At 45.5% G+C, this 15,295-nt stretch overlaps 1 protein-coding gene across 1 annotated transcript in view; it reads left to right on the forward strand.

The window, feature by feature from the left end:
* Positions 1-14,117, forward strand: part of LOC140720257 (E3 ubiquitin-protein ligase TRIM39-like) — a 151,020-nt gene extending 136,903 nt beyond the window's left edge. Inside the window, exons 7-11 of the mRNA XM_073035127.1 lie at positions 332-427; positions 845-1,078; positions 2,800-2,822; positions 2,910-3,028; positions 13,366-14,117. Coding sequence (XP_072891228.1) covers positions 332-427; positions 845-1,078; positions 2,800-2,822; positions 2,910-3,028; positions 13,366-13,919 — 1,026 coding nt within the window. The 3' untranslated portion in view covers positions 13,920-14,117. The remainder of the gene's footprint in view (positions 1-331; positions 428-844; positions 1,079-2,799; positions 2,823-2,909; positions 3,029-13,365) is intronic.
* Positions 14,118-15,295: the final 1,178 nt, after the last annotated feature.

Below are 15,295 nucleotides of genomic sequence, written 5' to 3' on the forward strand. Positions count from 1 at the left end.
CTTAGATTCCTTCTTCTCCAGCCCTTTACCTCTTCCACCTGTCCACTCCCAGCTTCTCACTTCATCACCCTCCCCCACGTTCCCCCTCACATTGTCTCACCCGTCACCTGTCAGCTGGTTCTCATCCCCAACCTTTTTATTCTGGCTTCTGTCCCATTCCTTCCCAGGCCCAATGTAGGGTCTCATCCCAAAACTCCGACTGTTTATTTCCCCTGAATAGATGCTGCCTGACTCACTGAGTTCCTCCGGCATTTTGTGTGATAATCGGGTTTGATCACCTGTTTCTTTTGATGCATCTTTGTTTCTATTTCCTTCGCTCTCTGACTTCCAGGATCAGCTAAAATCTTCCTTAGACTCTCTCACAAAAAAGAAAACAGACTTCCAGGAAAAGGAGCAACAACAGAAAGAGAAGATTTCAGGAGTTCGGGTGAGGCTTCCTGAGTGGAATTACTGATATTACTGTCGAGTTTTGCTTCATTTAATGCAGAATAGCCGAGTATCGCAGCTCCAGTGACCTGGGTTCGATCCTGACCTCTGGTGCTGTCTGTGTGGAGTTTGCATGCTCTCCCTGTGGCCATGAGAGATTCTGACACATTCCAAGGACATGCTGGATGAATGGTTAACTACAATTAACCTTGTGAAGGTGGTGGAGGGTGTATGTGACTCAGGTAGGAGTTAATGGGTCAATGAGGGAGAATAGGTTTCAGGAAAATGTGAGGGGAAGGGGTTGACGGGAAAGTCTCAGAAGTAGTATGGACCCCAATGGACCGAATGGTCACTTTTATGTCATAAGGAAATACAACACAGCAATGCAGTAAACTAATCTTCACCTTTCCTTCGACAGAAACAGTCACACAGCCTTCAGTCCCACATCACATCCCAGTTTGCTGAACTGCGCCAGATTATCACTGAGAAAGAGCAGAGCTTACTCAGGGATCTCAGGGAAGAAGAGAAGAGGATTCTCGACACAATGGAGAAAAATCTTCTAGCTTTTCAAGAGAATATAAGGATTATTCAGGAGGAAATCACTAAGTTAAAGGAACAGATGGATCAAAAAGACAGTGTGATATTTCTCAAGGTGAGGGATTCTATTTCAATTTGTTACTGTCAAAGGGCACTAAATGAACAGTGGTATATTTGAAATAAACACAGCACAGTGGCCCATTCTACCAAATCAATTGCCACTGCTGGTGACCTCACACAGAGTGTTCTCCTTGCATGACGCACCTCCAATCACTCCGCTAATGACATTCTAAATATCGGAGATAGATATTTGATCCTTTATCAGCAACATACAATATTAAAGCAATGAAATTTCAGCATAATTAATAATAAATTATTCTGCAATGTATCGGTCAACAAATGATATGGCACTTGCCAGTCCCAGGCTCAAGACAGCCCAGAGCAAAGTACGAATACGTAACTTATTCCCTTCACTTTTACCACGTCCCCACTCACGTTACTGGTTATCGTAATAAACACATAACACAGAATACAATGCAGATAGAAAACAGACGTGTTGCTCCTACACACAGCATTTACAAATGACAGTAAACTGTTTCTCACCAGACAATTGATGCAACTATTCAGGGTTGTTGTTGTCCTAAAACTGGACTTCCACAACTTCTGTACATCCCAGGACAGAATGCAATCTTTTCTGAAATGATTTACTCTGATTATAACACAGAGCTGCTGATTGTGTCCTTAATTACCACATTAATTATCCTCTAAAACTCCCATTAACACCCAGTTCCAGTCACAGGCTGTGAGTGTGTCTGGTGTGGTGGGTGTGAGGGTCTCTCTGTCAATCAGTGAGAAAAAAAATGTGACCCACACATCAGACATAACCTCCATAACTGGTTTCCGTCAGATTACGGAAAATTTCACTGTCTCTACGTTTTCGGATAAGTTTTACATGGGATTGTGTCCCATTCTCCATCATGAGCAGGCCATTCAGTCCATCTTCTCCTACCAATTATCCTCGGCACAATCCTCCTGCCACTTACTCACCAAACCCAGCAACAGTGCCCCGAACTCCCTGGTCCCTCACGTGTTTATCCAGCCTCCCCATTACATTCAATCTCTGCTGATCCACTTCAACCACTCCTGTGGCACTGAGTTCCACATCCTCTTCACTAAATTTCTTGTGGGATTTATTAAAAACCTCCTGGCATTTTATCTTTGACTGAAGGTCTCCCCATAAATAGAAACACAGAAACAAAGAAAACCTACAGCACAATACATTCTCTTTGGCCCACAATGCTGTGCCAAACATCTACTCACTTTAGAAATTACCTCGAGTTACCCACAGCTCTCTATTTTTCTAAGCTCCATGTATTATTTAGGAGTCCCTTGAAAGACCCTATCGCATCCGCCTCCACCATCATTGCCGGCAGCTCATTCCACCCATTCCAAAACACTTACCCCCTGACATCTCCTCTATACTACTTCCAAGCACCTTAAAACTGTGTTCTTGCCTGTTAGCCATAAATGAAGTACTTTCTCCACCTGCACAAGGTCAAATCCATCGCTAATCTTAAATTGTTGCGTTTGATCATTCTGATGTCTTATCCAGATGAAAATGCACAGCCTGTCCTGTCTTTCCTGTAAGTTTTATCCTCTCAGTAATGGTCTAACTTTCAGAAACATTCCCTTTAATTTTCCCCATGGTTCTGATTGTTCGTGTGAGTGAGTGACTGCGGGAGTGGGGATTTTCAACTCCTTGTCATGATTTGGATGAAATTCAGGATGTCGACAGTAAGTCAATGTTTAATCAGATTTGTGTTTTATTTATTTCAGGACGAAGCTCGTTGGAACAGAAGGTAGGACATGCTCTTTACTAAAACTCTGAATGGATTTGTAAAATAGTTCAGAATAGCAATTTATAACCAGCAGTTTAATATTTACAGGATTAATGACAATGTCCAGGAATTGTCAGTGACAGATGAGGCCCTACCGGTTGAAAAATTCGATCACCCCTATTTGTTGAAAACAGTGCTGAGAGAAACGCTTGATACTATTAATCAAGGTAAAACTTACAAATATCATTTCTGCTTGTTTATGAAGCTCAATTGTAATAATTTGAAGCAAGGATTGGCTCTGATAATGGACTGAAGGGGAACTGAAGTTTATTCCACATCAACCCCACCGACTGGGAGGCATCACTGTCCACGGTCAGCTGGAGATGTCAGACCCCTGAACACACCAGCACAGGGTCACAATACAACTAATACACGGGACTGGCAGATGAACCACTGTGTCCCGATCCCAGGCACACTGCACTAACACATCAAGACACGAATTTGAATCCTACCACAGGAGCTGGGAGTTTAATACTGACTTGATGATATCGTAGGGAATAAAAGTGGGTATCAGTGTGGTGACCGGGATTGTCAGAAAAATACACAAGTCCTTAGTGAGCTGTGAGTCTGACATTGTAGTATTTCAGAGGAGGAAAAGAAATTACAGTGGTCTGGAGAGGAGTTGGCCAAAGCAAATTGGAAGGAGATGCTGGCAGGGATGAGAGCAGAGCAGAAATGGTGTCAGTTTCTGGGAAAATGAGGAAGGTGAAGGATACATGTATTCCAAAAATAAATAAATACTCAAATGGTAAAATAGTACAGCCGTGGCTGACAAGGGAAGACAAGTTAATGTAAAGGCAAAAGAGAGAGCAGAGAACAAAGCAAAAAACAGTAGGAAGACAGAGGATTGGGAAGCTTTTAAACCTACAGAGAGGAAATAAAAGAAAAATTAAATGTGAATTGATTTGACTTTGTTACGTACATCCTTCATCTACATGACGAGTAAAGATCTTTATGTTACATCTCCGTCTAAATGCACAATGTGCAACTTATAGTAATTTATGATGAATAATATGTTCAACATGATAGTCAGGATTACACAGAAATACAGTTGTGTCAGCATGATTTATGCATTCTGATGGGACTGGTGGAAGAAACTGTCCCGGAACTTGTTGGTCCTGGTTTTTATGCTGCGAAACCGTTTCCCGGATGGTAGCAACTAGCACAGTTTTTAGTTGGGATGACTTGAGGTTCCAATGATCCTTCAGGCCCTTTTTACATACCTGTCTTTGCAAAACGAGCTAGCAGACAATATCAATTTGTTTTTCAAGTATTGTAAAAAAAAAAATGAAATCGAGATGACAGTGAATATAGGCCTGCTGGAAAATGAGGCTGGATATATAATAACAGGGGATAAAGAGATGGCAAATAAACTAAATGAGTATATTGTATCAACCCTCAACGTGGAAGACACTAGCACTGTGCCCGGTGTTGAAGGGTGCGAGGGAAGAGAAGTGAGTGCAGTTACTGTTACAAGGGAGAAGGTGGAGGACACTCGCACTGTGCCCGGTGTTGAAGGGTGCGAGGGAAGAGAAGTGAGTGCAGTTACTGTTACAAGGAAGAAGGTACTGAAAAAGCTGAAAGACCGATACTTACACATCACCCGGATGAGATGGTTTAGTAAGGAGGAAGGCAGCAGAAAGGAAATTATAGACCAGCGAGCCTCACCTCAGTGGTTGGGAAGAAGCTGGGGTCCATTGTTAATTATGAGGTTATGGAATACTTGGTGACACTGGCCAAGGTAGGACAACTCAGCATGGCTTCGTTAAGGGAATATCTTGCCTAACCAACCTGTTGGGATTCTTTGAGGAGATTACAAGTACGATCGATAAAGGGGATTCAGTGGAAGTTGTATATTTGGAATCTCAGAAGGCCTTTGACAAGGTGCCACACATGAAGGTGGTAATCATTTTCAGAGGCCATGGTATTACAGAAAAATTACAGGCATGGTCAGAATATTGGCTGATTGGTGGGAGACAGCGAATGAGAGTAAAGGGATCCTTTTCTGGTTGACTGCCGTGACTCGGATTCCACAGGAGTCAGTGTTAGGACACCATGATTTTATGCTGTATATCAAGATTTAGCTGATGAAATAGACCATAAGATGTTGGAGCAGAAGTAGGCCATTCGGCCCATCGAGTCTTCACCACCATTCAGTCATGGGCTGATCCAATTCTTCCAGTCATCCCCACTCCCCTGCTTTCACACCATACCCTTTGATGCCCTGGCTAATCAAGAACCTATCTATCTCTGCCTTAAATATGACGGCCTTAACAGCCACTTGTGGCAACATATTCCACAGATGTTCCAACCACTGACTAAAGTAATTTCTCCACACCTCAGTTCTAAAAGGAAGTCCTTCAATCCTGAAGTCATACCCTCTTGTCCTAGAGTAGATGGCTTTGTTTCCAATTTTTCTTATGATATGAAGATTGGTGGAGGAGCTGGTAGTGTTGAGGAAACAATTAGGCTGGACAAGGACTTGAATGAGGAGAATGGGAAGGAAAGTGGCAAGTGATATACAATGTTGGACAATGCGTGGCCATGCACTGTGGTCGTAAAAATAATGTGCAGATTTATTTTTCAAATGGGGAGAAAACCCAAAAAGCTGAGATGAAAATGGACTTAGCAGTCACTCTGCAGAACACCCTAAAGGTTAACTTGCAGGTAGAGTCAGTGGTGAGGAAGGCAAATCCTTCCATTCAATTCAAGGGGTTTAGATAGCATTCAATCCAAGAGCAGGGATGTGATGCTGAGGCTTTATAAGGCACTGGTGAAGCCTCACCTTGAGTATTGTGAACAGTTTTGGGCTCCACATGTATGCAAAGATGTGCTGGCATTGCAGAAGGTTCATTTCATAAGGATGATTCCAGGAATGAAACGGTACTCATACGAGGAACGTTTGATAGTTCTGTGTCTGTACTCACGGGAATTTAGAAAGATGAGGCCGGATCTCATTGAAACCTTTTGAACATTGAAAGGCCCAGACAGAGTAGATGTGGAAAGGATGTTTCCCATGGTGGTGGAGTTTAATACAATGGGGCACAGCCTCAAGCTAGAGGGGGGTCTATTTAAAACAGATGCAGAGAAATTTGAGCCAGTGGCTGGTGAATTTGCAGAACTTGTGAGTATTTAAGGCAGAGCTTGATAGGTTCTAGATTGGACACAATATCAAAGGTTACGGGGAAAAGACCAGAGAGTGGTGCTGGGGTGGGGAACGTGGATCAGCCATGGCAGAGCAGACTCGATAGGCAAATGGCCTAATTCTGCTCCTATGTCTTATGGTTATCAGACCACTACATTGAAGCATTGTGAGAATGAGCTCGGACACACCAACAAGCATTGACATGGGTCAAGATTTCATCTCGGAAGAAGCAAACACAGCATAACCGGCCTGGCAAAGCTCCCTCACACACACACACACAGGAAGGATTGGCAGATTGTAGTCAGAGCCTCAGCAATGTACGTTGTTATTTCCCTCAGTAACCTGGAAACCAATCTCTTCAGAGACAGTCATTTATTCATTTAAACAACTCAATCATGTGTGACACATTGTCAACACACATCAGACATGTGATGACACACTGTAACATACAAATTCTTCAATGTGCACACTCTCCTTCAATGTGTATACACAACGCACGGATATTTACCATAATCAACACACACACACACACACACACACACACACACACACACACACACACACACACACACACACACACACACACACACACACACACACACACACACACACACACACACACAGATATACTATCAGAGTGTGACACACGGCCACAGAAATAGGCACAAATTCCCAATTAGGATTGAATTCTGCCGTCCTTACCCAGTCTGTCTGTTCTGTGGCACTGAGCTGCCCTCTGACGTGACGTCACATCAACACTTCACAGACAGACTCCGGGGTGAGATTCCTCAGGAGGATGATCTGGGAGGGTTTGATGGATGTTGAACTCACGGCCCACTTCATCAATCTGCAAGACTAAGATGTCTTCTTGAGCACTACAGCTGAATAGCCCAAGCTTACCCACTCTCTGCTTTTAACCCAAGCCCCCAGTCAAGGTAACATCCTCCTGAAGCCTCCTGTCCAGTGTAATGACATCCTCCCCATATTTGGGAACCGGAAATGCAGACAATGCTCCAAGTGTGGACTATCATCGACATCAAAGGCCTTGCTGAATTTCATGTGGACAGTGTGGAATAGGCTGATGAATACAGGACTGAAAGTGTTTTTTTTAGATTGGGACAAGAAGGGCGGCGTGGGAGTTAAATTCTGAAGGAAGGCAGTTCTGTAAAAAACTTTGCGTACAAGAACGGCGAGACTGCGCAGGACAGCGCGGAGAGTTTAAAAAGATGACCACCCTATACAGCGGGCAGCGGAGTGGGTGGCAGCAGAGTGTAGGGCTTTGGCTCAATGGGCTTAGGCGGTAACGGGAAGAGCCGAGAGCGAGGCACCGACTCTTTTTCTCCCCTTGGCAAATCGGCCCAGACAGACGGGGGAACAGCAGGGCACATTAGCTAACGGTTTAAAAAGTTTGTGTGTTTGGCGAAGTAAGTGGGTGAGTAGACCTATCTTTCTTTGTTTCATTCCTGTAGAATTAGGTAGCATGTCTGCAGGGTTAGTGCTTTGTTCAGGGTGTCAGATGTGGGAATCCTGGGAGACCTCCAGCCTCCCTGATAGCCACATCTGCACCAGGTGAACCGAGATTCAGCTCCTGGGAGACCGTGTTAGGGATCTGGAGCTGCAGCTTGATGACCTACTGCTTATTAGAGAAAATGAAGAGGTGATAGACAGGAGCTACAGGGAGGTAGTCATCCCTAGGCTACAGGGGTCAGAAAACTGGGTGACTGTCAGGAGAGGGAAGGGAAATGCCCGGATAGTGGAGAGCACCCCTGTGGCTGCCCCCCTCAGCAACAAGTATATCGTTTCGGATGCTGTTGAGGGGGATGACCTGACAGGGGACGGCCATGGTGACCGGGTCTCTGACACTGAGCCTGGCGCTGTTGTGCAGGAGGGAAGGAGGGAGAAGAGGAATGCGGTAGTCAGAGGGGATTCCATAGTCAGGGGAACAGACAGGAGATTCTGTGAGCCTGGTAGAGATACCCGCATGGTGTGCTGCCTCCCAGGTGCCAGGGTACGGGATGTCTCGGATCAGGTCCAGAATATTCTGAAGGGAGAGGGCGAGCAGCCAGCTGTCTTGGTACATGTTGGTACCAATGACATAGAGAGGAAAAGGGAAGAGGTCCTGAAGAGAGATTTCCGGGAGTTAGGAATGAAGCTGAGAAGCAGGAGCTCCAGGGTAGTAATCTCAGGATTGCTACCTGTGCCACGTGCTAGCGAGGGCAAGAATAGTAGGATCAGGCAGATGAATGCGTGGCTGAGAGACTGGTGCTGGGGGCAGGGCTTCAGATTCATGGATCATTGGGATCCATTTAGGGGGAAGTATTAACTCTTCAAAAAGGACGGGTTACACCTGAACCATAGCGGGAATGTTTAATAGAGCTGTTAGGGAGGGTTTAAACTAATTTGGCAGGGGGATGGTAAACCGGAATGATAGAGTGGAGGAGGGGGAAAACAGAAATAAATCTAAGATAGTGAGCAGTGAAGATGTCAGGAAGGACAGGCAGGTGATGGGGCAAATTTGCAGCCACTGGGATGAGTTGCAGTGCAATCAAAACAAAAAGTACCAAATACTGGACTTAAGGTGTTATACTTAAATACACACAGCATAAGGAATAAGGTGGATGATCTTGTCGTACAGCTACAGATTGGCAGGTATAATTTTGTGGCCATCACTGAGACGTGGCTAAAGGATGCATGTCTCTGAGAGCTGAACGTCCAAGAATACACGGTGTATCGGAAGGATAGGCAGGTAGGCAGAGGGGGGTGGCGTGATTTTATTGGTAAGAAATTATATTAAATCATTAGAAAGAGGTGACATAGGATCAGAAGGTGCAGAATCTTTATGGGTTGAGCTAAGAAATCGCAGGGGTAAAAGGACCCTGTTGGCAGTTATATACAGGCCTCCTAACAGCTGCAGTGATGTGGACTACAAATTACAACAGGAAATAGAAAAGGCTTGCCACACGGGCAGTGTTATGGTAATTGTGGGGGATTTTAACATGCTTGTGGATTGGGAAAATCAGGTCAACACTGGATCTCAAGACAGAGAATTTGTAGAATGTCTACGAGGGGGCTTTTCAGAACAGCCTGTTGTTGAGCCCACTAGGGGATCAGAGGTACTGGATTGGATATTGTGTAATGACCCAGAGGTGATTAGAGAGATTGAGGTGAAGGAACCGTTAGGAGGCAGTGATCGTAATATGATTGAGTTCACTGTGAAATTTGAGAAAGAGAAGCCGAAATCCGATGTGTCGGTATTGCAGTGGAGTAAAGGAAATTAAAGTGGCACGAGAGAGGAACTGGCCAAATTTGACGGGAAAGGGACACTAGCGGGAGGACGGCAGAGCAGCAGTGGCTGGAGTTTATGCCAGAAGTGAGGAAAGTGCAAGACAGATATATTCCAAAAAAGAAGAAATTTTCGAATGGAAAAAGGATGCAACTGTGGCTGACAAGAGAAGTCAAAGCCAAAGTAAAAGCAAAGGAGAGGGCATTCAATGAAGCAAAAATTAGTGGGAAGACAGAGGATTGGGAAGTTTTTAAAAGCTTACAAAAGGAAACTAAGAAGGCCATTAAGGGGGAAAAGATGAACTATAAAATGAAGCTAGCAAATAATATCAAAGAAGATACTAAAAGCTTTTTCAAGTATACAAAGAATAAAAAACGGGTGAGAGTGGATACAGGACAGATAGAAAATGATGCTGGAGAAATTGTAATGGGAGATAAGGAGATGGCTGAGGAACTGAATGAGTATTTTCATCTGTCCTCACTGAGGAAGATATCAGCAGTATGGGGGACACTCAAGGGTGTCAGGGAAGAGAAGTGTGCGCAGTCACAATTACAACAGCGAAAGTACTCAGGAAGCTGAATAGTCTAAGGGTAGATAAATCTCCAGGACCAGATGGAATGCACCCTTGTGATTTGAAGGAAGTAGCTGTGGAGATTGCAGAGGCATTAGCAATAATCTTTCAAAAGTCAATAGATTCTGGACTGGTTCCGGAGGAGTGGAAGATTGTAAATGCCACTCTGGTATTTAAGAAGGAGACAAGGAAGCAAAAAGTGAATTATAGACCTGTTAGCTTGAGAAATGGTTGGGATGTTTCTGGAGTCAATTGTCAAGGATGAGGTTACGGAGTACCTGGAAGCATATGACAAGATAGGCCAAACTCAGCATGGTTTCCTTAAAAGAAAATCCTGCCTGACAAACCCATTGAAATTTTTTGAGGAGATTACAAGTAGGCTAGACAAGGGAGATGCAGTGGATGTTGTGTATTTGGATTTTCAGAAGGCCTTTGACAAGGTGCCGGACATGAGGCTGATAAACAAAATAAGAGCCCATGGAATTACGGGAAAGTTACGTACGTCAATACAGCATTGGCTGATTAGCAGGAAACAGAGAGTGGGAATAAAGGATCCCACTCTGGTTGTCTGCCAGTTACCAGTGGTGTTCCACAGGGGTCCGTGTTGGGGCCGCTTCTTTTTACGTTGTATATCAATGATTTGGAATATGGAATAGATGGCTTTGTGGCTAAGTTTGCTGATGATACAAAGATAGGTGGAGGGGACGGTAGTGCTGAGGAAAGAGAGAGTCTGCAGAGAGACTTGGATAGATTAGGGGAATGGTCAAAGAAGTGGCAAATGAAATACAATGTTGAAAAGTGTATGCTCATGCACGTTGGTAGAAGAAATAAATGGGCAGACTATTATTTAAATGGAGAGAATTCAAAGGTCTGAGATGCAATGGGACTTGGGAGTGCTCGTGCAGGATACGCTTAAGGTTATTCTCCAGGTTTAGTCTTTGGTGAAGAAGGCAAATGCAATGTTGACATTCATTTCTAGAGGAATAGAGTATAGGAGCAGGGATGTGATGTTGAGGCTCTATAAGGCACTGGTAAGACCTCACTTGGAATACTGTGTGCAGTTTTGGGCTCCTTATTTAAAAAAGGATGTTCTGACAGTGGAGAGTGTTCAGAGAAGATTCACTAGAATGATCCAGGAATGAGAGGGTTAACATGTGAGGAACATTTGACCACTCTTGGACTGTACTCCGTAGAGTTTAGAAGAATGAGGGGGAACCTCACAGAAACATTTCGAATGTTGAAAGGCATGGACAGAGTGGATGTGGCAAAGTTGTTTCCCCTGGTGGGGGAGTCTAGTTTGAGAGAGCATGGCTTAAGGATTGAAGGGCGACCATTCGGAACAGAGATGCAAAGAAATTTTTTTAGCCAGAGGGTGGTGAATCTCTGAATTTGTTGCGGCAGTGGAAGCCAGGTCATTGGGTGTATTTAAGACAGAGATTGATTGGTATCTGAGTAGCCAGGGCATCAAAGGTCATGGTGAGATGGTGGGGGAGTGGCACTAAATGGGAGAATGGATCAGCTCATGATAAAATGGCGGAGCAGATTCGAAGGGCCGAATGGCCGGCTTCTGCTGCTTTGTCTTATGGTCTTATTTGAATGCACCAGTATACGTAATAAGGATCTTGTAGCACAGGTAGAGTTTGGCAGGTGCAAACTTAGGCAGGTACGACTTTGGTCGAAGGAATAAAGGCAGAGACAATTCTGTAAACAGGGCGAAAATTCAAAAATCAGAGGTGCAAAGGGACATGGGTGTCCTTCTGCAGGATTCCCTGAAGGTTAACTTGCAGTTTGTGTCAGTGGTAAGATTGGCAAACTCAATGTTTGCTTTCATTTCGAGAGGATTAGAATACAAGAGCAAGGATGTAATGCTGAGGTTTTATAAGGCATTGGTCAAACCACACTTGGAGTATTGTGAGCAGTTTTGTACTTTCTATAGGAAAACACGTGCTGGCATTGGAGGGGGTGCAGAAGATTCACAAGAATGATTCCGGGAATGTAAGAGTTCACATATGAGGAGTGTTTGTTGGTTCTGGGCCTGTACTCACGGGAGTTTAGAAGAATGGCTGATTTATTATCCTATCAACCCTATTCTCCCGCCTCCTCCCCATAACTTTGGAGACTCTGACTGATCAAGAAGTTTACTTATTAACTTCTGCTTTAAAAATCAAACAGGAGAAAATCTGCAGATGCTGGTAATCCAAGCTACACAGGTCCTGATGAAGGGTCTCACCAGATCTTTCTGACTCCTGTCTGGAGAGAGTTGATGTTGGGAGGATGTGGGTGGGTCGAGAACGGTAAGCACAGCCTCCGACTATAGGGATGTCCATTTAGGACAGAGATGAGGAGGAATTCCTTTATCCACAGGATAGTGAATTTGCCACAGGCAACTGTGGAGGCCAAATAATTGAGTATATTTAAAGCAGAGTAACACACACAAATTGTTGGGGGAACAGCAGGCCGGGAAGTTTCTATGGAAAAGTGTAAACAGTCGACGGTTCAGACTGAAACATTTCATCAGGACCTGTGTTGCTTAAGGGTTCCTGCAAATTCATCCCCTGTCCTAATGAGGGGCTGCGGGGGATGGGGTTGTGGGAAAGGGGACAAAGTCATCCTCATCTGCCATCTTTGCCCCCTCCAGCTTCTCATTACGTCTACACACACAGTTCACCCACTGGATTTCCAACCCTCCCCCTCCCGGTTCAATCTGCCTTTCATCTCTCCCCTACTGGTTCCCATTATCACCTCCTTTACTGTCTCAAACCATCACACTCCCCCACTTCACACTCACAAATGAATGTGAACATTGTATGACGGGCCTGTTCCTGTGCTGTACTGCTCTATGTTCTCTGTTCCCAGTTTCAAGAATGAGAGATCTCATGGAAAGACAAAATACTTTCAGGGGTCAACAGGCAGTAGTTAGGGAGGATGTTTCCCCTGTCTGAGGAGTCAAGGGCCAGGGGTCTCTCTGCTCTCCGTCCAGCGGAAAACCCCTGGGGAGACATTAGTTGTCCATCCGCTTTTGGTGAGGCTCAGCGGCCTTTCCCTCGGTCCCGGAGGCCCGCTGCCCGAGTCTCCACCCGATCCCCGGGGCCGCGCTGCCCGAGTCTCCACCCGATTCCCGGGGCCGCGCTGCCCGAGTCTCCCCCCGATCCCCGGGCCGGGCTGCCCGAGTCTCCCCGCGATTCCCGGGACCGCGCTGCCCGAGTCTCCCACCGATTCCCGGGACCGCGCTGCCCGAGTCTCCATCCCCCCCCCCCCCCCCCGATCCCTGGGGCCGCGTTGCCCGAGTCTCCACGATCCCCGGGGCCGCACTGCCCGAGTCTCCCCGCGATTCCCGGGGCCGCGCTGCCCGATTCTCCCCGCGATTCCCGGGGCCGTGCTGCCCGAGTCTGCCCCCGATCCCCGGGGCCGCGCTGTCCGAGTCTCCCCCCGATCCCCGGGACCGCGCTGCCCGTGTCTTCCCCCGATCCCCGGGGACTCTCTAATTCTCTGCTTCTCCCCCCAGTCTCTGTCACCCTGGATGTGGAAACGGCGAATCCGTGGCTCGAGGTGTCTGAGGATCGGAAGAGTGTGAGATGGACCCGGACACGGAGGAATCTCCCTGACACCGGGAAGAGATTCACAGGCTGGGATTGTGTGCTGGGATCGGAGGGATTCACATCGGGGAGACATTACTGGGAGGTGGAGGTGACGGGGAATCGGGACTGGTGGCTGGGAGTCACCGCAGAGTCAGTGCAGAGGAAGGGATTGGTCAGTCTGAGTCCGGAGACCGGATTCTGGGTCATCGGGCGTTTTGATGACGTGTTATATCGGGATTATGACGTGTCCCGTGATTTCCCCTCCCCCGAGTCCCGTCTCCCTGCCGGTCCCTTCCCCGGGAGGGTGGGAGTTTATCTCAGTTACGAGTCCGGGACAGTTTCATTTTACAACGCGGAGACCAAGTTCCATCTCCACACCTTCACTGGGAATAAATTCACGGGGAAACTTCATCCTTTCTTCGCGACCTGGTATGAAAACCAGTGGCTGAGAATCTGCTCCGGTTCCGCTCAGGGTCTGTAAACGGGTCGGATCCCGGGACCGGCGTCAGTAGTAAAGTCCCTGTAAATATAAATGTGCGGAGAGTGCAGCTAAATACGTGGCTAAGGAGATGGTGCAGGAGGGAGGGCTTCATGTTTCTGGACAATTGGGCTTTGTTCCCGGGAAGGTGGGGCCGGTTCCGACGGGACAGTTTGCCCCTGAACTGGAGGGGGACTAACATCCTTGAGGGTAGATTTGCCAGTGATGCTCGGCGGTGGGGGGGGGGGGGGGGTTGGTAACAAAGATTTGCAGAGGGAGGGGAACCAGAGTGTCAGAGCAGATAGTGGGGTGGAGGAGGATAAAGGTCCTGCGAGGACTGCATGTGTAGACAGAAATCAAAGGTTTGTACATTAGGTTGTAAATTAATTTTCAGAGCTTTAGAAATTGTAGAAAATAAAGAATTCCAAAAACATTTTGATGAAGAACATGACCAGAACCTGTGTGAAAAAGTGGCTACTTCAGTTTTACACCTATCGCAATAATTGTCTATGTTAGGAAATATTTTGGATAGTCTCTCCTTTGTTAAATAGTAACAGTGAACAATTTTAAATTGAATTCAAGACTGATTGGCACATATCAAAGAAGAATTGACCATCTTCATTAACAAAGGTCATATTAAGTTCTCTCTCCCAATCTTGTTTAATTTTTAGTGATTAAGGGGATCCGTTTTTCTTTTTGCAGATTTATTTACTTTTACTTTCATTTGTTTTGTGATGGTCGGTTGATGACTTTTGAAGAGTTAATTAGCAAATATTCTCTGTCATACACACTTACTGCAATATATTCAGGTTAGACATATTTTACAAAAATAGTTATCTAAGTTTCCATATATGCAAAAATCTGATTTGTTGGATACTCTTTTGAATATGAATCCTTTAGTAAGAGAATTTGTAATTCTCATTGGTAGAATTTATAATTTATGTTTAATACATTAATACAAAAAGATAACCTCTCACCTAAGGTTTATACATGATAGAATTATTCGTTGTTTCAGTCATGATAGAGGGGGAGGGATGAAAGGGGGAGGAGTTGCATTACTAGTCAGGGAAAATATCACAGCTGTGCGTAGACAGGACAGACCGGAGGGTTTGTCTGCAGAGGCCATATGGGTGGAGCTGAGGAACGGGAAAGGTGTGACCACACTAATAGGGGTGTATTATAGACCGCCCAATAGTCAGAGAGAATTGGAGGAGCAAACATGTATAAAGATAATAGACCAATGAAAGAACCAGGAAGTTGTAATAGCAGCGGATTTTAACTTTCCACATATTGACTGGGACTCCCAAACTCTAATAGGGCTAATTGGCTTAGAGCTTGTGAAATGTTTTCAGGAAAGTTTTCTAAATCAATACATAGAG

This window comes from Hemitrygon akajei, unplaced genomic scaffold, assembly GCF_048418815.1.
Source record: "Hemitrygon akajei unplaced genomic scaffold, sHemAka1.3 Scf000039, whole genome shotgun sequence".
NCBI classification, from domain to species: domain Eukaryota; kingdom Metazoa; phylum Chordata; class Chondrichthyes; order Myliobatiformes; family Dasyatidae; genus Hemitrygon; species Hemitrygon akajei.